The sequence below is a fragment of the Trachypithecus francoisi genome, unplaced genomic scaffold (assembly GCF_009764315.1).
Source record: "Trachypithecus francoisi isolate TF-2019V2 unplaced genomic scaffold, Tfra_2.0 Lachesis_group20, whole genome shotgun sequence".
Classification (NCBI taxonomy): Eukaryota; Metazoa; Chordata; class Mammalia; order Primates; family Cercopithecidae; genus Trachypithecus; species Trachypithecus francoisi.
Window position 1 is genome coordinate 21,384,602 of NW_022681466.1, and position 23,020 is coordinate 21,407,621.

General features: G+C 52.3%; 1 protein-coding gene across 3 annotated transcripts in view; it reads right to left on the minus strand.

Annotated features, from left to right (window-relative positions):
- Window positions 1-2,776: 2,776 nt before the first annotated feature.
- LASP1 (LIM and SH3 protein 1) overlaps window positions 2,777-23,020 on the minus strand; it is a 52,537-nt gene continuing 32,293 nt past the window's right edge. For all 3 annotated transcript variants that reach the window (XM_033183229.1, XM_033183230.1, XM_033183231.1), the window contains 3 exons: window positions 10,974-11,124; window positions 10,316-10,419; window positions 2,777-5,985 (listed from right to left, as the gene is read on the minus strand). In XM_033183229.1, coding sequence (XP_033039120.1) covers window positions 5,812-5,985; window positions 10,316-10,419; window positions 10,974-11,124 — 429 coding nt within the window. In that variant the 3' untranslated portion in view covers window positions 2,777-5,811. The remainder of the gene's footprint in view (window positions 5,986-10,315; window positions 10,420-10,973; window positions 11,125-23,020) is intronic.

Consider the following 23,020-nt stretch of genomic DNA (forward strand, 5'->3'; position numbering starts at 1 on the left):
AAATACAAAAGTTAGCCAGACTTGGTGCCGCCTGCCTGTAATGCCAGTTACTCGGGAGGCTGAGGCAGAGAATTGCTTGAACCCAGGAGGTGGAGCCAACATTTTGCCACTGCACTCCAGACTGGGCTACAGAACAAGACTCCGTCTCAAAAAAAAAAAAAAAAAAAAAATTAGCCGGGCGTGGTGGCGGATGCCTGTAATCCCAGCTACTCGGGAGGCTGAGGCAAGAGAATCGCTTGAACCCGGGAGGTGGAGGTTGCAGTGAGCTGAGATTGCACTCCAGCCTGGGCAACAAGAGTGAAGCTCCATCTCAAAAAAATAAATAAAATAAAATAAGAAATAAATAAGAAATGTCAGAGACCAAGATTGAAAACTAGGCATGCAGACATCAAAGTCCATATTCTTCCTCTTGCCCCACACTGCTCCCCCTCTTGGTCTGGAAGGCCTCTACACCCCACGTGCACTGCTCAACTTGCAGAGGGCGCACTTACAGGACGGGCACCAGAGACCCCTCCTCCACTCACTCCTTCGTCTCTTGCAGTCATTACCCCACTGTTTTGTTTTCCTTCTTTTTTTGTAGAGATGGGGTCTTGCCATTTTGCCCAGGCTGGTCTCAAACTCCTGGACTCAAGCAATTCTCCCATCTCAGCCTCCCGAAGTGCTGGGATTGCAGGTGTGAACCACTGCACCTGGCCTAATTTTGTTTTCTTTGGTATCCTCTTCCAAAAGCTCAGCATAGTGTTATACACAGAGAGGACACTGCAGAATTCTCAGGGGGCATCCCTGAAATTAAAAAAATTCAAGTGGTTTCTTCTGAGGGGGCAAAGAGAATTGTTTCATTCTTTTCTTTATTTTTATTTATTTATTTGTTTGTTTATTTATTTATGAGACAGAGTCTCACTCTGTCGCCCAGGCTGGAGTGCAGTGGTGCGATCTCTGCTCAACGCAAGGTTTGCCTCCCGGGTTCACGCCACTCTCCTGCCTCCCGAGTAGCTGGGACTACAGGCGCCCACCACCATGCCCAGCTAATTTTTTGTATTTTTAGTAGAGACGGGGTTTCACCATGTTAGCCAGGATTTTTGTGTCTTTTTATAAGCCTCAATTATTTCCTATTAAATTAAAAAATTTCCTAGGATGTCTCTGAGGCCTAGTTTCCTTGGCCCCCCATCCCACATAGTATTTTTTTTAAAGGCCTAGGGTTAAGATATATTGGTAACCTCCTCATAATGCTAGACCTCAAGAACTTAGGCCACTGTCAGAAGGAAATCCAGAAGCCCCTCCCACTGGCCCACTCCCAGGAGGCAGAGCTTTCTGTGAGCAGGGAGTGGAGACTTGGCAGCAATGCCCCCCAAAGCACTGTTCCCTCAAATCTGAAGGTGAATGAAGCCTCCTGGGGAGTGGGGCAGGCCAACATGAGGCAAGCTTTGTCAACAAATTCCCTTCTATTGGGAAAGTATTAGGCTGCCTGCGCCCCTGGAGGGGAGCAGGTGTCAGTGCTGTCTCTAATTATACCACCCAGGGCCGCCTTGGATACTCCCCACACTGCCCCAGCTCAGTGGACTCTGGCCATGTCATTCTCCAGATTACAAATGCTCAGCTCAGGAGAGCCCTCCTCCTCTCCACCCTGCTGTGATTCTGAGGCTGGAGAATGCTTTAGTTCTGAGCCCCAAGAGAGAAATGCCCCTCAAGCAGCTGGACCTGAGGCTGATTGGCAGCACTGAGTGGGGCCAGACTCACCTCTCTACCACTGTCCTCTTCCCAAGCCCATTGAGCAAGAGGGGAGGCCGCCTGGCCTTCTGGCCAGTCACAGACCCTGGGCACCTGGGGCAAAACATGGAGCCCAGGAGACACGCATCTGAGAGCTGCCAAGGACACAGGCACACGGCCTGCCACGGCCAAATGGCACAGCACCAGATTGTGAGCAACACATGGGGGTCTCAGCCCCACTCTGCCACTAGCTGTGACTGCCACCAATCTGCTTTGCCTTTCTGGGTTTCAGTGAGCCCCTCTATAAGTAGTTACTTCTCTCACAGGGTTGTGAGGAAGAAGGAAGAAAGGGGATGTGTATTAAAGATTACATTCAGAAGGCACTGTGAATAGTGCTTTGGGTTACCAGGCCACCTTACAGACAGCTTTATCCAGGTCCCATCCCACTGCGGAATGCCCTGTCCCTGTCATATCATTCCTTAAACGTATGGAGCTCCTACTCTCTACCTGGCAGCGGCAGAGTGCTAGAACTGCTCCCCAGCCGAGCTCATTCATTAATTCAACAGCTCCGTAACTGCTCCTGGGCAAGTACCAGGGATTTAGAGATGAATTAGACTCATCACCTGCCCCAAGGGCTCTGGCTAGTGGGTAGACAGATACATCACTGAGGAAGTGACACAGTAAGACAAGACGGAGCTCAGGGAAGCTTCCGGGAGCATCACTAAGTTGGGCAGAGAGGAATGAGCGGGTGAGAAGCCAGAAGTAGGTTGGTGGGGAGTTCTCAGCAAGGAGGAACTAGGGGCCGAGGGCTTGTCAGACAGCAGCAAACTATCCTTTGGCGTCCAGACAAGTCATTCTCTCCCTGAGGGGCAGCAGAGCTCCCAGGAGGGCCACAGGCCAGTGCCCCCAAGCAGACAGAACACACACACACACAGCAGTATGTTACAGCTAGACACACACACGCACACAGCAGCACCTCACAGCTAGACACACACACACATACAGCAGCAGCACCTTACAGCTAGACACACACACACAACAGCACCTCAGAGCCAGAGAGGAAACCAAGTCCGCAGGTAAAAATTATACTTTTATTTGAGTCACCAGGAGAAAGATTCACTTGTGGTTCAAGTCAAATGTTCAGAATCATTACAGGCCAGAAAGATTTGATCCCGAGCACAAGCTCACGAGGGAGGGGACCAAAACAGACCGAAATGAGACAACAACCCCATATAAAAAGATGAATGGGTGGCTTCACACACGCACGTACATACACACACACACACACACACGGATGAAATGTTTGGACAGAGGCAAATTTCACGTGGTCATTTCTGTTTCTTTTTAAATACAGGTTTGTAGGGTGTTATTTTGTTTTTTCCAGCTATAAAAAAAGGCCCAAAAGTGCATGTGTGAGGTGGGGAAAGGCAGAAATTAAGCAATAAAGTCATTTTCCCTGGAGGGACATGAGAGGGAGAAAACAGGAGGCAGTGTTGGGAAAACACACTTTGCTCACCACTGGGCTTCTTGTTATTTTTAGTATTGGTCCAAATATAACAAAAAGTTATATTCACATTCCAGCTTTGATGCCTCTTTCCTAGGATTAAATGAGCTGAAAGACCTCTGTGAACTGTAGAGAAGACCAGGGGCTCAGCCCAGCACAGCCCAGCCCCTCAGGGCTCTGTACTCTTCTAGGGATGTAATGGTTCTGGTAAGGAACAGAGACGCCCAGCAGCTTCTGGGTCACTCAGCACCAGTGTGACAGTCCCTCCTCTCTGTGGGGGTGTGTAAGAAAATGGCCCCTATTTTTAGGACAGGAAGAGTAGAGGGAGGGCCTGCAGCAAGATGCCATAACTGGCTCCCCTTATCTGGGAAGGAGAATTAAGCTGAGTGACAACAGGCTGCTTCTTGCTGCTCCTCCCCTCCACTCACCCCTCTCCCAAACTCAGGTCCTCTAAGGGGATGTGTCCCTAACCTTCGGTCCCCAAATCCACATTGTGCTTTGAGATCAAGAGGAAACAGAATGCACCAGCGCCACCCAAGACTCCCAAGAGATTCTCTGCCTCCCCAAGCCCCCAAATCGCCCAATATAAGATATTCCACTTGCCTCCACCTAGGCTGGGGCCAGAAAGGAAAAGGGATGGGTCAGGCAGGGCCTCCCCACCCACAGTCTTTTCCTCAACCTCTCATTTGGGGCAAATATCCCCAAATCAATTAACAAGCAGTTGACAAAAACACCCATGATGACTGATTGTTGAACAGGCCAACACCTTCAGGTCCTGCCCCTCACCTGGGGGTACAAGTGTGCAAAGGGACAAGAGGCCAGCGGCGGGGGGCCTGGTTGGGCTCAGGGTGAAAATGGGATGGGGACTCCCAGAGGGTGGCAAGAAAACCAGAGATGAAATCAAGTGAGGCCAAGGTTGTCACAGCCACCCGCGAGCAGAAAGCAGGAACTGGATATAGCACCATCTTTCCCTCCCCATCCCGGAGGCTGTGCTTCCAGTTTTGCAGCCCTGGGACCCTCTTTCTTGCTTCAGGGGAGCTTTATGTAAGTGATGGGGAGGTCTAGGGAAAGAGCCCCCAGAGTGAGACACCCACAGGGTGACACTTCTGCCACCCTGTTCTGCAGCCCCAGACAGAGATGGGGAAAAATATGCCTGGAGTGACAGAGCCTTCCTCCACCCCTTAGCCCCAGCAGGCTGCAGACCCTGTGGCAGCCCCACCAACTCCACACCAACCTCTTACCTTCCACCCTGCACGCTGCAAAGTGCAGCTTGGTGGGCTTCCTCCACTCAGAGATGGGGAGACGGAGGAGCTTCATTCCAAAAAAACATAAGGAACTTCTCTCCCCCAGGAGCCCTCCCCTCACTGTGGGTTCTGAGGAAACTCCCAGGGGAAGACGGCTCTTCGTACCCTCACATAACCCCACCCACACATAGGCCCAGAGACACCTACAGACATACCCCCTGCCCCATCTCTCACATTCACACTCACACACTTGCATGTCAGACACCTGCAGACATACATGCTCCTGCCTCTGCACACCAGGTCTTGGAGATTTAGTGATCCTTGCTGGCTTTGTGCAGCTCCAAGTCCACTTGGCATTGGGCTGGGGAGGGGAGGCCATGGAAGGCTCTGAGATATCTTCCCATGAGGAGCAGGGAGGAGCAGCCACCTAACCCAGATCCTGGGGGCTGAGGGAGGCTGAAGACCAAAAGGCCCTGAGGCACCCTTGCCCAATACTTTGGGACCATGGCTTCCAGCCTAGGAGGCAGGCAAGGGTCCCTGGAGACTGGGGATGGGCGTGGGGAAAGGGGCTGCGGGAGAGAACTCCTTGTTCCCCTCCTTCCGGTAGCCGTCCCTAAAATTAAGAAAGGCAAGAACCTGACCCAAGCGGTGCTTCCTGGGGAGCTCTTTGCCCGCTGCAGGTATGCGTGGGCAGGAGGACAAAATCACAGTGTGCGAAGGAACGCGTGGGGAGGGGATGAGTGCACCCCGCAGCAGGAACCCCATTCTCCTGTTGTTGCCCCTGAGGAGGGAGGTAGGGAGAGAGACCCCAGGTGGGCAGAGCCCCCTCTTTGAGAAAGAGAAGTAAAGCCCATCCCACTGGTCCCTACACAAGGGCAGAGCCCCCGTCGCCATCCCAGGCACCAAGAAGTGGATCCCACTTTGGAGAATGTAGGGAGCCCCTGCCCTGGGGTCCTGGGAGTCTCAGGCTCACCCCAGCCCTGGAATGTGTGGATATGTGAGGAGCTGGGCAGGAGGACGTGAGGGAAGAGAACAGAGGGGCAGGCGAGGCCCACAGGCCAACAGGTCTTCCATTCCAGCCCTGCCCCACGGGCCTCACCCTCCCCCAGAGAGGCCCACGCCCGTTCCATCCAGAGAGAAAACCAAGAAGTCGGTCAAGGGGGAAGCCTGCCAGAGGAGGGAGCCCGCGGAAGTGGCAGAAGAAGGCTTCAGTTGGCAAAAGAAGCTGGAAGAGGGGTAGGAATCACAAGCTGTTGCAGGTTTTAAAAAACAGAGACACTGAAGAATGGACGGGTCACGCCCAGGACGGATGCGATGCCGTGGAATGTGCTGAAGACAGATGGGGGCGCTGCAGGTTCAGATGGCCTCCACGTAGTTGGCCGGCAGCATCCCCGTGTCGCCGGTGCGCTCCACCGTCCCGTACATCCAGCCGTCGTCGATCTGCTGCACGTTGATGATGGTGTCACCGTCCTGGAAGGAGACCTCGTCCTCGTCGGCGGCGCTGTAGTCATACACCGCGCGGTACCGCTTCTGTGGGGGAAGTGTGGTCAGCCGAGGGCCCTGGATGCCGGCTCACCTGGGTCTGAGCATTTCTTTTTAACTCTCCAGGACCCTGGAGCAGAGCCTGGGGGAGCAGTGAACTCAGAAATGGAGCACCAGGCTCTGCTACAAAGATTCTTACCTCTGTGTCTTGCTTTCTGAGAGCAATCGATCTTTCACAACCTTTGGCAGCTATTAAGGGCCAGAGGCAGAACAGGGACTGGGTCACATCAGCTCTGCCCCACCTCCCTGAACAGGACTGCAGTAAGGTCCACCAGCCATGATGACACAGGAATGTCTAAAAATATGACACGCAGGCCGGGTGCAGTGGCTCACACCTGTAATCCCAGCACTGTGGGAAGCCAAGGCAGGAGAACTGCTTGAGCCCAGAAGTTTGAAATCAGCCTGGGAAACATAGTGAGAACAACTCCCCCCTCCCTTTTTTTTTTTGAGATGGAGTCTTGCTTTGTCACCCAAGCTGGAATGCAATGGCTCACTGCAACATCCACCTCCTGGGTTCAAGTGATTCTCCTGCCTCAGTCTCCCGAGTAGCTGGGACTATAGGTGTGTACCACCATGCTCAGCTAATTTTTGTACTTTTTTGTAGAGACAGGGTTTCACCATGTTGGCCACGATGGTCTCAAACTCCTGGTCTCAAGTGATCTGCCCACCTCGGCCTCCCAAAGTGCTAGGATTACAAGCATGAGCCCATCTCTACAAAACATAAAAAATTAGTTAGGCTTAGTGGTATATGCCTGTAGTCTCAGCTACTCAGGAGGCTGAGATGGGAGGATCACTTCAACCCAGGAGGCTGAGGCTGCAGTGAGCTAGCTGTGATTGCACCACTGCTGCACTCTAGCCTGGGCAGCAGAGCATGACCCGGTCTCAAAAAAGAAAAAACAAAAACAAAAACAGAAAAAACATGACCTGTATGCTATTATTTGTATGATTATAAGCACCAGTAGTTTCTTTCAGAAGCCATGATGAGTCCTGTCCAAGTTCAGGACAAAGGCCTTTCCTCGGGAGAAAAGTCTTCAGGGGACGTGTCTATCAGGTTCCACCTTCCAAGCCTCAGCCAAAATCTGATGCTTAAGCCCTAGATCTAGGTAATGTCCAGTAAGGCACACAAAATCCTACAGTGTCACCTACTACCAGGATGGAGTTTTAAAAAAGAGAGAGGAAAAATAAATAAATAAATAAATCCTATAGCTACAGACAACATTCTACCTCCCCGATCTTCACTGCCCTTGACTTGTCTCTGAGGCTCCACAGGACAGTTTGAAAACAACAGGTCTGGCCGGGCGCGGTGGCTCAAGCCTGTAATCCCAGCACTTTGGGAGGCTGAGACGGGCGGATCACGAGGTCAGGAGATCGAGACCATCCTGGCTAACACGGTGAAACCCTGTCTCTACTAAAAAAATACAAAAAACTAACCGGGCGAGGTGGTGGGCGCCTGTAGTCCCAGCTACTCGGGAGGCTGAGGCAGGAGAATGGCGTGAACCCGGGAGGCGGAGCTTGCAGTGAGCTGAGATCCGGCCACTGCACTCCAGCCTGGGCGATAGAGCGAGACTCCGTCTCCAAAAAAAAAAAAAAAAAGAAAACAACAGGTCTATGGGATAAGAGGTCACACCTCTCATGAAGTGACCTCAGTCTCTCTCATCACCAATTCTGCCTCTGTCTTGGTCTGAGCCGCTCCCATCCATGCCTGTATCCTGCAACAGCCTCCTGACGGTCTCCCGGCTTCCACCCTTAAACCAGCCTCTTCTCAACACAGCTGCCAGGGTGGTCTTCCAAAAACCTGTGTCGCTCTGCACAGATCACAGGTCCCAGAGGCCTTCCTGGGGCCCACAAGTCCCTGCATAATCGGAACTCTTCCCCTCTCCCACTGTAGTCAATTTGGGTTTCCTGCTGCTCCTTGAACTTTCCTAGAATATTCCCGCCTCAGCACCTTCGCGCTTGCTGTCCTCGTTGCACGGCTCACTCTTTCCTTTATTGAGGACTTTGCTGAAATGTCACGTCTTTTTTTTTTTTTTTTTCCCAGCCAGAGTTTCACTCTTGTTGCCCAGGCTGGAGTGTAAATGGCATGATCTTGGCTCACTGCAATCTCCACCTCCCAGGTTCAAGCAATTCTCCTGCCTCAGCCTCCCAAGTAGCTGGGATTACAGGCATGCACCACCATGCCCGGCTAATTTTATATTTTCAGTAGAGACAGGGTTTCACCATGTTGGCCTGGCTGGTTTCACGCTCCTGACTCAGGTGATCCGCCCACTTTGGCCTCCCAAAGTGCTGGGATTACAGGCGTGAGCCACTGCACCCGGCCAAATGTCTTTTTTCTTTGGAGATGGAGTCTTGCTCTATCGCCCAGGCTGGAGTGCAGTGGTGCGATCTTGGCTCACTGTAACCTCTGCCTCTCCGGTTCAAGCAATGCTACTGCCTCAGTCTCCCGAGTAACTGGGATTACAGATTACAGGTACACGCCACCACACCTGGCTAATTTTTGTATTTTTGGTAGACAGGAGGTTTCACCATGTTGGCCAGGCTGATCTCAAACTCCTGCCCTCAAGTGATCTGCCCGCCTTGGCCTCCCAAAGTGCTGGGATTACAAGTGTGAGCCACCGCACCTGGCCAAATGTCTTAATCCGGCTGCTTTCTATCCATCCCTCATCCTGCTGTCTTTCTCTTCACAGCATGTCACCGCTGACCTTACGTTATATACCTATTTTCTTTTTTTTCTTTTTTCAGACAGAGTCTTGCTCTGTCGCCCGGGCTGGAGTGCATGGCCGGATCTCAGCTCACTGCAAGCTCCGCCTCCCGGGTTCACGCCATTCTCCTGCCTCAGCCTCCCGAGTAGCTGGGACTACAGGCGCCCGCTACCTCGCCCGGCTAGTTTTTTTTTGTATTTTTAGTAGAGACGGGGTTTCACCGTGTTAGCCAGGATGGTCTCGATCTCCTGACCTCGTGATCCGCCTGCCTCGGTCTCCCAAAGTGCTGGGATTACAGGCTTGAGCCACCGTGCCCGGCCTATATACCTATTTTCTTTTCTTCTTTTTTTTTTTTTTTGAGACGGAGTCTCGCTCTGTCGCCCAGGCTGGAGTGCAGTGGCCGGATCTCAGCTCACTGCAAGCTCCGCCTCCCGGGTTTATGCCATTCTCCTGCCTCAGCCTCCCGAGTAGCTGGGACTACAGGCGCCCGCCATCTCGCCCGGCTAGTTTTTTTGTATTTTTTTTAGTAGAGACGGGGTTTCACCGTGTAGACCAGGATGGTCTCGATCTCCTGACCTCGTGATCCGCCCGTCTCAGCCTCCCAAAGTGCTGGGATTACAGGCTTGAGCCACCGCGCCCGGCCTATATACCTATTTTCTTACTGCTTTCTTGTTTGTCCCCCTGACTGGAATGTAAGCCCCCAGAGGGCAGGAGGTGGCTTTATATTCAGAGATGGACCCCACACATCCAGGACAGACCCATTAAGGAGGGAAGGACTGGCTGGGCTGCCAGGAACCTTATCCTTCAGACTAACTCTTGTGCCAGTGCCGCAGGCAGTCCTAACATACCTTTGTTTGTGTGCCCAGAGCATCAGGCTCCAGCCTGCCATTATCTCAGGCGATTTTATCTCTCTAGTATCTGTTCTGCTCCTACGTGAGCTACTTTGAATTCCCAGGCACCCAGCCTGGAGGCGCTGAGCCTACCAGGAGCTTGGTCAGGGTGGCTCAGCAGCACCCATGGGTGGAGTGAGTGGCAGGACTTATAGATCATTCACTTGCTCTAGGCCTGGCACAGAGTAATTGAACCAGAGGGATGCTGCCAGGTCCAGCAGGGGATACAGAGAAAGTGACCAATACAAAGAGTTCTTTTTAGTTGGAAAAAGTGCTCTGAAGGCAGCCAGTGGGGTTGAGTGATGCAAAGCATCAGGGTGGTGCGCTTTGCACGGCATGGCTGGGGAGGCCCCTCAGAGGCAGGGGCAGCCTGAGAGCTGAAGGATTTGGGGACCATCCGCATGACACGAGGAGAGCAGCGCCCAGGGCTGGAAGGCCCCACACAGAAAGGTGCCTTGTGTGTTCCCAGGTAGCTGGGGTAAGGAAACCCCGCCCAAAGCAGGGTGATTGACCTGCCCATGGTACACCAGGGGTGGAATGCAGGGCCCCAGTCCTAGCCAGCCTCTGCCCACTACACCAACCAATTTCCTCTCTGCTCATAAGGCTGAGATCCTTATCATCACACACAACAGTGTGGATGCAAAGGTCAGGAGAATCCACCAGCTGTGTCCAAGCCTTCCCTGAGAACCCCCTGCCTCTAGCCTCTCCCCTCCGGCCAGCGTTACTCACCCCGCCACCACCTGGGGCGCTGCGCTGTATGGAGACTGGGGCTGCAGGCTCCTTGTAGCCACCATAGGACTGGGCCACCGGCTGCTGCTGGGGCTGCTGGTAAACTGGAAGATGGGAGGAGACAGGGCTCGAAAACTATCCTGCCAAACCCAGCCCCTCCCAGAGCTCCCGAGAAGCCCATACCATGCACTTCGACCCCATCCCCAACCCGGCTCAAGCCCCACGGCTCAAAGGCTGATGTCCACGTGTGCACATCTGCCTGTGTGGTGTATCCCACAGCAGGGGCTCTGAGCCCCATGACCTGGGGGCCTCTCCTTTCAATCCTCTTGGCACAGTACAGGCCAGACCCTGGTGCTCACGCCCTCATCCTGGATGAGAATGGGACTTGGGGGCTTGGGAAGCAGTCCTTTCCACGCCTGCATGCGTGCATGCATGTGTGTATGTGCGTGTGTGTGTCTGTCTCTCGCCGGCTTCCTCCCCACCCCAGCTGGCCCGGCCTCAGGTCCTCTGTCCCCTCTTGTACACGAGAGGCCGAATTGCCTGTTGATTAAGAGCAAGGCTCCAGAAGGTGTATCTGTCTGTCTGTCTTCTCTCTGGCTTCCTCCCCACCCCATTGGCCTCGCCTTACATGGTCTGCACCAACAGGCCCTGCGCTCACCCGGGGCACTGGTCGGGATGTGGTGAGGCTGCTGCTGCTCCGGGGGCCGCCGGTAGCTGCTGCTTTCCTGGGAATCCCGGCGCTCTGGCTCCATGCCCTCGCCCCCGCTAGGGCCCATGCGGCTCTTCTCAAACTCCTCATGGTATTTTATCTGAAAGGTCAGAAGGCACTGGGTAAAGGATCCCACCACAAACCACCCAGTTCCTTCCCGTGACCCTCAAGATCCCAGGATGGGAGAGACTCCCCAAGAGCTTTGGCCAGAGAAAGCCAGGTCCTGCTCTGGAAGCACCAGCTGTGTGCCCTTGGACAAGCTACCTAACCTTGCCAAATCTCAGTTTTCACCTCTGCAAAATGGGACACCAGTACCTCCCTCAGACGTTGCTGGAAAATGCAATGAAATGACTGACGTAAAAGCACCATGAGAACTAAAGGAACTAAAGAATCAGATCAAAGTTTGTGGTCACTTTTCTTTTTTTTGAGATGGAGTTTTGCTCTGTGGCCCAGGCTGGAGTGCAATGACGCAATCTCGGCTCACTGCAACCTCCACCTCCAGGGTTCAAGCGATTCTCCTGCCTCAGCCTCCCGAGTAGCTGGGATTATAGGCGCCTGCCACTACACCCAGCTAATTTTTTGTATTCTTAGTAGAGACAGGGTTTCATCACATTGACCAGGCTGGTCTCAAACTCCTGACCTCAGGTGATCCACCCGCCTCGGCCTCTCAAACTGCAAGGATTGCAGGCATAAGCCACCGCGACCGGCCAAGTGGTCACTTTTATATGCCTGCGGCAGAGGCGGGGGCTGCTCTGTTTTCGCCCCGATCAACAGTAACAACAGCAGCAGCGGTTTACTGAGTTCTTACTGTGCCAGGGTCGTGCTAGGCATTTTATGTCACAGGCTCATGTGAGCTCATCAGCGCCCCTGAGGGGTAGATTGCAGACCCCATGTAACAGGCAAGAAGGAAACGAAGGGATTGATAAGTGAAGTGAGTGGCCCAAGATCACAGATTCCAGAGCCTTGCTCTTTATCAACAGGTTATTCGGCCTCTTGTGTGCAAGATGTCGCGGGTGCTACAGTCTAGGATGATGCTCTGCTGAGAACCCCAGCCTTTAGGGAAAAAAACTGCCAGACCCTCCCTGAGGGCGGGGCATTGTCTTGGAGATGGGCTCCTTCTCAGGTCAGGTTCCAAAAATGGGTAGAGAGGCCCAAAGAAGTCATATCCCTCAGGAACACCCCACTAGGCAGGCATGTGAGGCTCCAAGCCCTCAAGTCGGTGTCTTGCCCCCACAGTGCACTACTGGCTACAGAGACCCCCACCTTGACCACCACCACCCAGAAGTCTTGAGTTGGAACTCATGTTGTTTGAGGGCTGTGACTGTGCCTGCCTGGGGCTGGCTGCATTAGCCATCAAGGTCAGGAGGGCAGGGGAGGCAGGTGCCCACCAAGCCAAGTCGGGGAGGGGAGGGAAGCTGCACTCTGCCCAGACCCCTTGGGTGCTGTGGCAGAGGACTTGGCCAGTTTGGGGGAACCAGAGACCCTGCTACCTCCATCAGAGACCTAAGCGGCGTCAGCCAGAGGAAGCCCCACCCCCACTACCAGAAAGAAACCTCAGGGTCAACTGGCCCATTTGTGTCCAGAGCCTCAGCCCCAGCTCAATCCTCTTAGCCAACTGAGTCAGAAAGAAACGGTCATTCATCCACCTTGTCGTCTTCAGGCTGAGTCCCATGGTGGGACCAGAACACCAGCCTCGGTGTTCCCTGCTAGATTCAGATTCTGATCGGCCCCAGGCTTCCTCCATCTCCCAACCCCCATGGCACCTTCTCTGGACACCAGTCTTTCCTCCTCTCAGGTCTGAAAACTGTCCAGATGGCCTTCTGGGGCTGCCCCAGACTCCCAAAGACAGGCCTGCCAAGGTCTCCTGGGTCTCAGCCTAAGAGCCAGACCCTGGAGAATCACGAGTGACTCCCCAGGCTTGCAGCACCCTGACCCTGTGGCAAACAGATCCTGCGGCACCCTGGCCCAGCGGCACCCTGGCCCTGTGGCAATCTGACCCTGTGGTACCCTTGCTCCCACTCTCCTTCCTCCAGCCACTCCATGAGGCATAAGGCCCATACCTTCACACCTCACATGCCTGGATCCAGCTGCTCTAGCCCCACCTGGCCTAGCCCAGACCCGGCCCCCGGGCTCATATGGGACAGGGGAAAAGTCAAGATCCCTATTCCCAGGCAACCGTGTATCAGGTGGGTTTTGAGGCCTGTATTGCATGCACCTGCAGCAAAAATACACCACAAGAAAAGCGGGTGATAAGGCGAGCGTGGTGGCTCACACCTCTAATCCCAGAACTTTGGGAGGCCGAGGTGGGTGGGTCACTTGAGGTCAGGAGTTCAAGACCAGCCTGGCCACCATGGTGAAACCTGTCTCTCCTAAAAATACAAAAATTAGCTGGGTGTGGTGACAGGCGCCTGTAATCCCAGCTACTCGGGAGGCTGAGGCAAAAGGATAGCTTGAACGCAGGAGGCAGAGGTTGCAGTGAGCCAAGATCACACCACTGTACTCCAGCCTGGGTGACGGAGTGAGACTCCATGACTCTGTCTCAAAATTAAAAAAAAAAAAAAAAAGATGAGTCACAGAGCCTCACATACATATCTCATTGCCTCAAACGGGAAAAGACCTCCAGGTGGGCCTATTCATGGGGGAGGGAGCCAGCCCTGGCCAGAATGACCACGCCCAACCCCACCAGGAAGGGCACCAGGGCACTCCCAGACACGGGGCCCATGCCCTGCTCTCAGATCCCTAAGACAAGGCCAGAAGTGACTCTCCCAGCCCACTCCCTCAGCAGCACCCTGTCCGCTGGTTGGGGGTGGTGGGGGAAGACAAGGGAAGGGGATACCAGTCAGCAGCCCTAGTTGATACACTTCATGCATATCAGCTCACTGAATCCTCCCCACAAGCCTCTGAGGCAGTCAATGTCATATCCCAATATCCAGAGAGGCTAAGGGACCTGCCCAAGGTCATCCGGGCATATGGTGGTAGGGAGGGAAGGGATTAAGGTCAACCTGAAGGCAGCCCACCCTCGCCACTCAAGGGCGGTCCAGCCTTCTCTCATCCTTCAAGGTCCATCTCGGCACCTCATCCTCGGGACGCTGGCCCTGGCTCCAGGCTGAACCCAGGGCTTCCACAGCACCCGGGACTGGGCTGTGCTGTCGGCGGGTGGTGTCCCCCCTCAACTGGATGGAAGCTCCTGGAAGGTAGTGAAGGAGCCAGTTATTCTAATGCCAGGGCCTCCCACAGCACTGCACACCCTAGGCCTCGGGACTGGCTTAAGAGAACAGACCAAGATCCTGGAGACCCTTGAGCTTTGCTTCTTAAAATGTGGTCTCCAGGCCGGGTGTGGTGGCTCACACCTGTAATCCCAGCACTTTGGGAGGCTGAGACTGGTGGATCACCTGAGGTCAGGCGTTTGAGACCAGCCTGGCCAACATAGCCAGGCACCTGTGATCCCAGCTACTCAGGAGGCTGAGACACAAGAATTCCTTGAACCCCGGAGGCGGAGGTTGCAGTGAGCTGAGATAGCGCCATTGCACTCCATCCTGGGCAACAGAGTGAGACTCCATCTCAAAAAAAAAGAAAAAAAAAAAGTGGTCTCCAGACTACCTGTGTCTGACTCAACTAGGCTCCTTGTTAGAATGCAGGTTCTGGGGCCTTCCAGAGAATCTACAAAATCAGGGCTGGGGTTCTGGAATATGCATTTTGGAAAAAAAGCTTCCCAGGTAAGTCTGAAGCAGGCTTCAAGTCTGAGAATGGGTGGTCTAGAGCAGAGGCTGGGAATCTATGGTCCATGGACCAAATCCAGCCCACAGCCGGCTGCTAAGAACGGGTTCTACATTTTTTAATGCTTGGCAGGGGGCGGTGAAGGGGGGGAGAAGAACCAAAAGAGGAATAATATTTCATAACACATGAAATTTCTCTGAAATTCAAATTTCAGCCTCCAGAAATAAAGTTTTATTGGAACACAGCCACACCCACTCAATTACCTCTTATCTGTGGCTGCTTTCACGGCAGAACTGCAGAACTGAGTTGCTGCCACAGAGGCCATATGGCCACAAAGCCTGAGATAGCTCCTACCCGGCCCTTTGCAGAAAAAATTTACTGACCCTTGTTTGCCAAAATACTCTGGTGGCATACTCCTGTTGGTTAAATGTATTTTAGCACAACCTTCCTAAATTATGTGTATTTTATAAGTGACACAGAAGTTATCACTTGACAAATATAGAATGTATATTGTAAAACTTGCACCAAAAAATGAACGTTAAAAGTATGAGATGGCCAGGTGCGGTGGCTCACACCTTTAATCCCAGCACTTTGGGAGGCCGAGGCCGGTGGATCGCTTGAGGTCAGGAGTTTCAAGACTAGCCTGGCCAACACAGTGAAACCCTGTCTCTACTAAAAATACAAAACTTAGTCAGGCGTGGTGGTGGGCAACTGTAATCCCAGCTACTTGGGAGGCCGAGTCATGAGAATCACTTGAACCCAGGAGATGGAGATTGCAGTGAGTCGAGATCGAGCCACTGTACTCCAGCCTGGGCGACAGAGTGAGTCCATCTCGAATGAATGAATGAATGAGATGAGATGAGATGAGATGAAAAAGAACCAGAACCAGGAGTTCTAGAGTTTTCTTCCTATAGGAACATGCAGGCTGTCCCACACCTTGACGACCCCTGGTAGGCTCTATCCTCTTCACTTTTCTTTTTTTTTTTTTTTTTTGAGACAGAGTCTTGCTCTGTCACCCAGGCTGGAGTGCAGTGGCACAATCTCAGCTTACTACACCCTCCATCTCCCGGGTTCAAGTGATTCTCCTGCCTTAGCCTCCTGAGTAGCTGGGATTACAGGCGCCCGCCACCACACCCGGCTAATTTTTGTATTTTTAGTAGAGATAGGGTTTTACTAAAACCCTGCTGGCCAGGCTGGTCTTGAACTTCTCGACCTTGTGATCTGCCCACCTCGGCCTCCCAAAGTGCTGGGATTACAGCCGTGAGCCACAGTGCCCGGCCTCCTCTTCACTTTCCAGAGAGGAAACTGGTGGGGAGAGGAACAACCATAGAAAGGTGTGAGGGCTGAGGGTTTGAGGATCCGGGAGGACAGAAGTGGGACAGAGAGTGAAGAGAGCGACAGCTCTCCCCCACCCTCAGGGGAAACTCAGAAAGCAAGACACTTAGACAAGGAGAGAAACTGGTCCTTCCCAGACGGGCTCAGTCCTGCAGGAATTTCCTCTAGGCCCTAGCAGGAACCTGGCTGGAAACCAGCTTCACTTCCTGTTCCCCAGGACACTGGCCTGCCTTTTCCTGATCTGGGAAAATGGGGTGGGAGTAGTGGGGTGGGAAGAGGAGCAGAGGCAAAGCCTGCTGTTTCCCGGAGCACCCCTGCCCCATCAGGGCTGTCCTAGCCTGGGCAGTCCCTTTTGGGCATCCCCTCCGCACACCGTCTCTGCTGTCCCCTCTCCCCCTTGGCACTCGCTGTGCACAAAAGGCAAGAGCAAGCACATGGCCAGGTAGAGCTTACATGTTAACAGCTGGGAAAACCTGCATCGTTGCTGCTCCTGCTGGCTGAACAGCCAGCCGACAGTTCCTGCAGCCCAGGCTGGGGGCACAGGGAGGGCAGTGGCGAGGGCCTGGACAGAGTCTGGAGGGAGTCCGGTCTGGACACAGAGGGCAGTTTACTTAGGGGTTTGGGTCAGGATCAGCCCCTCCTTTCCTGGCCCCCTCCCTTCAGGCCGGAGCAAGGACCCGCACCCACATGGTAGCACAGGCTAAGCCTGTTCCTGAGGTGAGGCAGCCAGCCCCGGCCAGGCTGAAAACTCATCCGACCCCAATACCCACTGGGAGGGGCACTCCAGGTGACGTTCTCATAGACCCAGCACAGAAGGTGAGTCTCCTGAGCCCCACTCTCTTAGTGACCCCTGTCCACTGGTGGTGGTGGTGGTGAGGAGGGCACAAGGGAAGGGGCCACCCCTCCTGAGGCCTCCAGGCTCACAAGGCACCTGGCCTTCCAACTTTTGTCCCGAACTGGGAAAGGTCAGCTTCCCTTGTTTCCTTTCTGTTAAGGAAAAGAGCCTGCCCCTGAGAACACATGACCAGGGAGGGAAGTGCAGACACGGAGTGGACAGGGACCTGCCCCGGGCCCCCGAAGGTGCCAGCAGGGGGCCTGCAGGGACAGGTGTCCTTGATGTTGGAGGCCCAGATGAATGTGTGACAGCTTCCCTGGACATGCCCCTATCTGCATTAGCGATGGGGTGACAGGGAGCCTTTTCCCCTGGGAGGAGAGCAGGTCTGGACCCCACAGGCTCAGTCCCTTATGATGGGCCGCAGTGTTGCCAGACCAATGCCTCATCCTTGGGGAAGCTGTATGCTTACTCACATGACCTTGGGAGAGTCACTTTCCCCTCTGGGTCTCAGTTTCCTCATCTGTAAACAAGGCCATGGTACCATCTGCTCCTAGGCAGTCCTGGGAACCCTGACCAGCTCTAGGAACCTGAGCAAACTCTAAGCTGAAAGCAAGTATGGACACGTGGGTATTCCCATAAAGGGCTGGGGAAACCGATCTTGCTTCTCAAAAAGTCATTACACATAGATAAATGTATCTAAAGTTATTGCCGGCTGATCCAGACAGCTGGAGGAATAGCTGCCTGAACCCAGGACGCCCTTTCCGGGTGGCTATCAATGTTAACAACCTCTGCAGCTGCGCAGCTCTTCACACAGCTCGACCAAGCTGTTCATACCCTGACAATCATCACCCTAAAAATGAGTCGGACACACACACTTGCATTCCCATTTTACAAAAGAGGAAAATGAGGCTCAGGAATTAAATGACTTCCCGAGGCAGAGCTTTCATTGCTCAGTAACAGCCAAGGCTGGCTGAGGACACAAGGACAAAATCCCAGCTAGACAGGCCTTTCCTGAGAACAGGCGCGGAGCAGGGTTACCACACATCCCAGTTCATGCCCGCTGCCCAGGATTAACTTCAATGCACCCCTTTTCACTCTCAACAGGAATGATAATCAGAAAGTCACCCTAACTCGAGAGAGAGGGACACCAGGCATGCAACTCAGGATGGGCGGTACAGAGGGGCTAAACGGGCTGAGAAAAAGTGAGGCTCAGCTCCCTCTAGCCTGGGCCCACCTGGGCAAAATTCCCAAACCCTCAGCTTCCTCTCCCTCCCCTCCCCAGCAAATGAGGAAATTGCGTTATTACTCTCCTGACCCACCTACTGGTTTGTTAAGCAAATAGGCACATGAGGGGTATGTTAGCACATTCAAAAGGCAAAGAAACATTTCCCAGCTTCCAAGGGCCTGGCTGATCCCTGCTTCAAGCTCTGAAAAGTTCTGACCTTCTGAGAGCCCTGAGTGAGGACCGCCCTAAGCCCAGACATGTCAGCACAGTCCCAGCTTGGGAGCTGTCCTGGGCCTCTGTCGACAGAGGCCACACTCTACCTGTCCCATGAGGTCCAAGTACATGTGGGTTCAGGGGTCCGGGCCTAAGGACCCTCCCAACTCAGCCAGGACCCTACTAGCTGGGACTCCTGGATGACAAGTTAGGGTCCATGACAAAGCTCTGCTAGCTTATGTTCCGTTTTCTGACCTCCCTGCTCTCCCAACTGTGGTGGAAAATAAGTCTGACTCTCCATACGGTGCTCCTCACATGATTCTACATCACAGTGAACGAGGGAACAGCAAGCTCCGGGTGGAATCCTCAGCTCACCAGCTAGGCTCTTTTTGTGGATGCCCTTACATGCACTACTCCTTTTCTTTTTCCTTCCTTCTTTCCTTCTTCCTTTCTTGACAGTCTTGCTGTCGCCCAGGATGGAGTGCAGTGGTGCGATCTCAGCTCACTGCAACCTCTGCCTCCCGGGTTCAAGTGATTCTCCCTGCCTCAGCCTCCAGAGTACCTGGGATTACGCCACCGAGCCTGGCTAATTTTTTGTACTTTTAGTTGTGATGGGGTTTCACCGTGTTAGCCAGGATGGTCTCGATCTCTTGAGGTCATGATCCACCCACTTTGGCCTCCCGAAGTGCTGGGATTACAGACGTGAGCCACCGCACCCGGCCCAAGGAGCACACATTCTAAGATGCAGCAGTTCCAACGTACATAGACCTCAGGAGATAATGTACAAAAATGTCCATAGCAACTGGAAACAGTACAAATGTCCACCAGCAACAGAATCAATAAAATGTAGTATAAACAAACAATGGAATACTATATAGCAATGAAAAAGAATGTACCACTGCCACACGCAAATATATGGATGAATCTTTAAACCCAATGGTGTGCAAGAGAAGCAAGATACACAAAATTACTCTGTGTTCAAAATCAGGAAAAGCAAAACTATAGTGTTTAAGAATACATAATTACATATTAAAATTATAATGAAAAATACATGCTTTCAAAATCAAACTAGAGGATTGTCCAACAAACCTGCCTTCAGACTATTTGACTCTGGGGACAAAACTTTGTTCGACTATTTGCTATTGATTAGGGCCAGACTCTAAATCAGACTGAAGCTCATTATAAAATATAAAATGCGGCCGGGCGTGGTGGCTCAAGCCTGTAATCCCAGCACTTTGGGAGGCCGAGGCGGGCGGATCACAAGGTCAGGAGATCGAGACCATCCTGGCTAACACAGTGAAACCCCGTCTCTACTAAAAAAGTACAAAAAACTAGCCGGGCGAGGTGGCGGGCGCCTGTAGTCCCAGCTACTCGGGAGGCTGAGGCAGGAGAATGGCGTGAACCCAGGAGGTGGAGCTTGCAGTGAGCTGAGATCCGGCCACTGCACTCCAGCTTGGGCGACAGAGCGAGACTCGGTCTCAAAATATATATATATATATATATATATATATAAAATGCTAATTATTTCTGGCCAACTGAGATGCAAAACATTTCTGCCTACAGCAAAGATATCTTCAAAGTTTATGGTTTTATTTTCCTGTAGGACAATTAACCAATGTATAACTAATGGTAGGCCCTTAACCAGTTCTGTAGCTAACTGTATCCAGCACTTTCTTTTTCTTTTTTTTTTGAGACAGAGTCTTGCTCTGTTGCCCAGGCTGGAGTGCAGTGGTGCAATCTCAGCTCACTGCAACCTCCGCCTCCCGTATTCAAGCAATTGTCCTGCCTCAGCTTCCCAAGTAGCTGTGACTACAGGTGTGTACCACCACACCTGGCTAATTTTTGTATTTTTAGTAGAGACAGGGTTTCACCACGTTGGCCAGGCTGGTCTTGAACTCTGGACCTTGGGTGATCTGCCCGCCTTGGCCTCCCAAAGGGCTGGGATTTAGGCATGAGCCACCTTGCCCAGCCCCAGCACTTTCTTTCACAGATTAGCATTTACCTCTGCCTCTCATATTCCCCAGCTTTAATCTCTAGCTGGTTCCCTTATAATTAAAGATATGATAAGTACTTACTACATGGGAGTTACATTTTTAACACTGTGAACACTGGGCTCTTGACAGGCATAGGGTAATACAATGTATAGTATACCTGCCTGGTGAAACACGTGTTTACTGTATATGTTACTATGTGTCATATTTCACACATAAAAAAAGTTTTAATGACACAAAATTGTATACAGAAAATCAGTATGTAAGTAATAAAAGAAGAGGCTTCAATGAAGGGACTTCTGCAACCAAAGTTTCCCATCCTTGAACACTGCTAGAGCTCGTGACAAAAGGCCATGATTCCTAACATGTAACCTTTATCCCATAGCGTGGACCCATCAAAAGGCAACTCTTGAGATGCCTTTAATGATGACACAACTACTCACCATAGATGTGTAATATACTAGCCCCTTTCCTCCTTTCCACACTTTCTCAGTACTAGACAATAGCCAAACTTTTCTGCCAAACTTCACTTCATGTCCCTTCTCTGGCTACAGTGTAGAAAGCAGACCAGTGTGCCTTTAAAGTATTAACAACATTGACAACATAGCCGGGTGTGATGGCGTGTGCCTGTAATCCCAGCAATCTGGGAGTCTTAGGCCGGGGTTCGCTTAAACCCAGGAGTTCAAGGCTGCGGTGAGCTATGATCACATGACTACACTCCAGCCTGGGCAACATAGCAAGACCCTATCTCTACAAAAAATATAACAATTAGCTGGGCATGGTGGTATATGCCTGTAGTCCCAGCTACTCAGGAGGTTGAGATGAGAGGACCACTTGTGTCCAAGAGTTCGAGGCTGCAGTGACCTATGATAGTGCCACTGTACTCCAGCCTGGGCAACAGAGCAAGACCTTGTCTCAAAAATAATAATGATGATAATAATAATAGTGACATCATTTATCGTATGCCAAGAATTTGGCATTTTCCTTGCAACCACCCGTCAAAGTAGGGCCTACTGTTCCATTTTTACAAATGAGGAAACTGAGGCTCAAAGAGCCCTGCCTGGCCCCAGAATGACAGAAGCTAGGACCTGGGCCCTTACCATCTCCTCCTACCTCACTGTCTCGCCGTTTAGCAACACTGAAGACAGACTGCACTTATCCAAAGCAGACACCCCAGAGGAGACCAGACACTTGTTTTTAAAATGCTCTGGCTGGTAAAAAGCCCTAGTCTGCAGCATATCCCTCCAGGGAAGCAAATTCTCATCCTTTTGCAAGATGGCCTGACCTTTAGAAATAACTGGAGTCAGCCGGGCGCAGTGGCTCACGCCTGTAATCCCAGCACTTCGGGAGGCTGGGGCAGGTGGATCACCTGACATCAGGAGTTCGAGACCAGTCAGGCCAATATGACAAAACCCTGTGTCTACTAAAAATTAGCCGGGCGTGGTGGCATGTACTTGGCTAGTCCTAGCTACTCAGGAGGCTGGCTGAGGCAGAAGAATCGCTTCAGTCCGGGAGGCAGAGCTTGCAGTGAGCCGAGATCGTGCCACTGCACTCCAGCCTGGGTGACAGAGCAAGACTCTGTCTCAAAAAAAAATTAAAAAAAAATTTAAAAAATAACTGGACTCATTTGGTGCTAATCTGGGAAGCAAAGCAACAAGCTACATACAGGAACAGGAATGCTATTTTGGATACAAAACAAAAGGTGTGGCTCTAAACACCCTCTTTCCCAAAACACTTCAGGAGGCTGGGAAAACTTAGCAATGGTTTTATGCGTGGTTTAAAGCTCCCTGGGCCAGGCGCGGTGGCTCATGCCTGTGGTCCCAGAGAGGCCGAGGTGGGCGGATCGCTTGAGTCCAGGAGTTTAAGACAATGTAGAGAGACCCTGTCTCTAATAAAATTAAAAAAAAAAAAAATCTCCCCTGGGAGGCCAGGTGAGGTGGCTCACCCCTATAATCCCAGCACTTTGGGGGGCTGAGGCGGGAGCATAACTTCAATCTAGGAGTTTGAGACCAGCCTGGGCAACATAGCAAGATAATGTCTCTGCAAAAAAAAAAGAAAAATTAGCTGGGCATGGTAGTGTGCATACCTGTGGTCCCAGCTACTTGGAGGCTGAGGTGAGAGGATAGCTTGAGCCCAGAAGGTTGAGGCTGCACTGAGCCACGAATACACCACCACACTCCAGCCCAGATGACAGAGCAAAACTCTGTCTCAAAAATAAAAATAGGCCGGGCTCGGTGGCCCATGCCTGTAATCCCAGCATTTTGGGAGGCCGAGGCAGATGGATCACAAGGTCAGGAGATCGAAACCATCCTGACTAACATGGTGAAACCCCATCTCTACTAAAAATACAAAAACAAAATTAGCCGGGCATGGTTGCAGATGCCTGTAGTCCCAGCTACTTAGGAGGCTGAGGCAAGAGAATGGCATGAACCCAGTGAGCCGAGATCGCACCACTGCACTCCAGGCTGGATGACAGAGTAAGACACCGTCTCAAAATAAATAAATAAATAAACATAAAAAATAAAAATACAGCTCCCCGGGGTTCTGAGGCACAGCCCGATCTGGCACCCTCTGACTTAGGGGTTGAAGCTTTTTCAGACTTTTAGGTGGTGGCTCTCAAACTTCAGAGAGCACCACAGAAACCCAGGGAATGTGTTGAACATGCTGATTCTTGGGACCC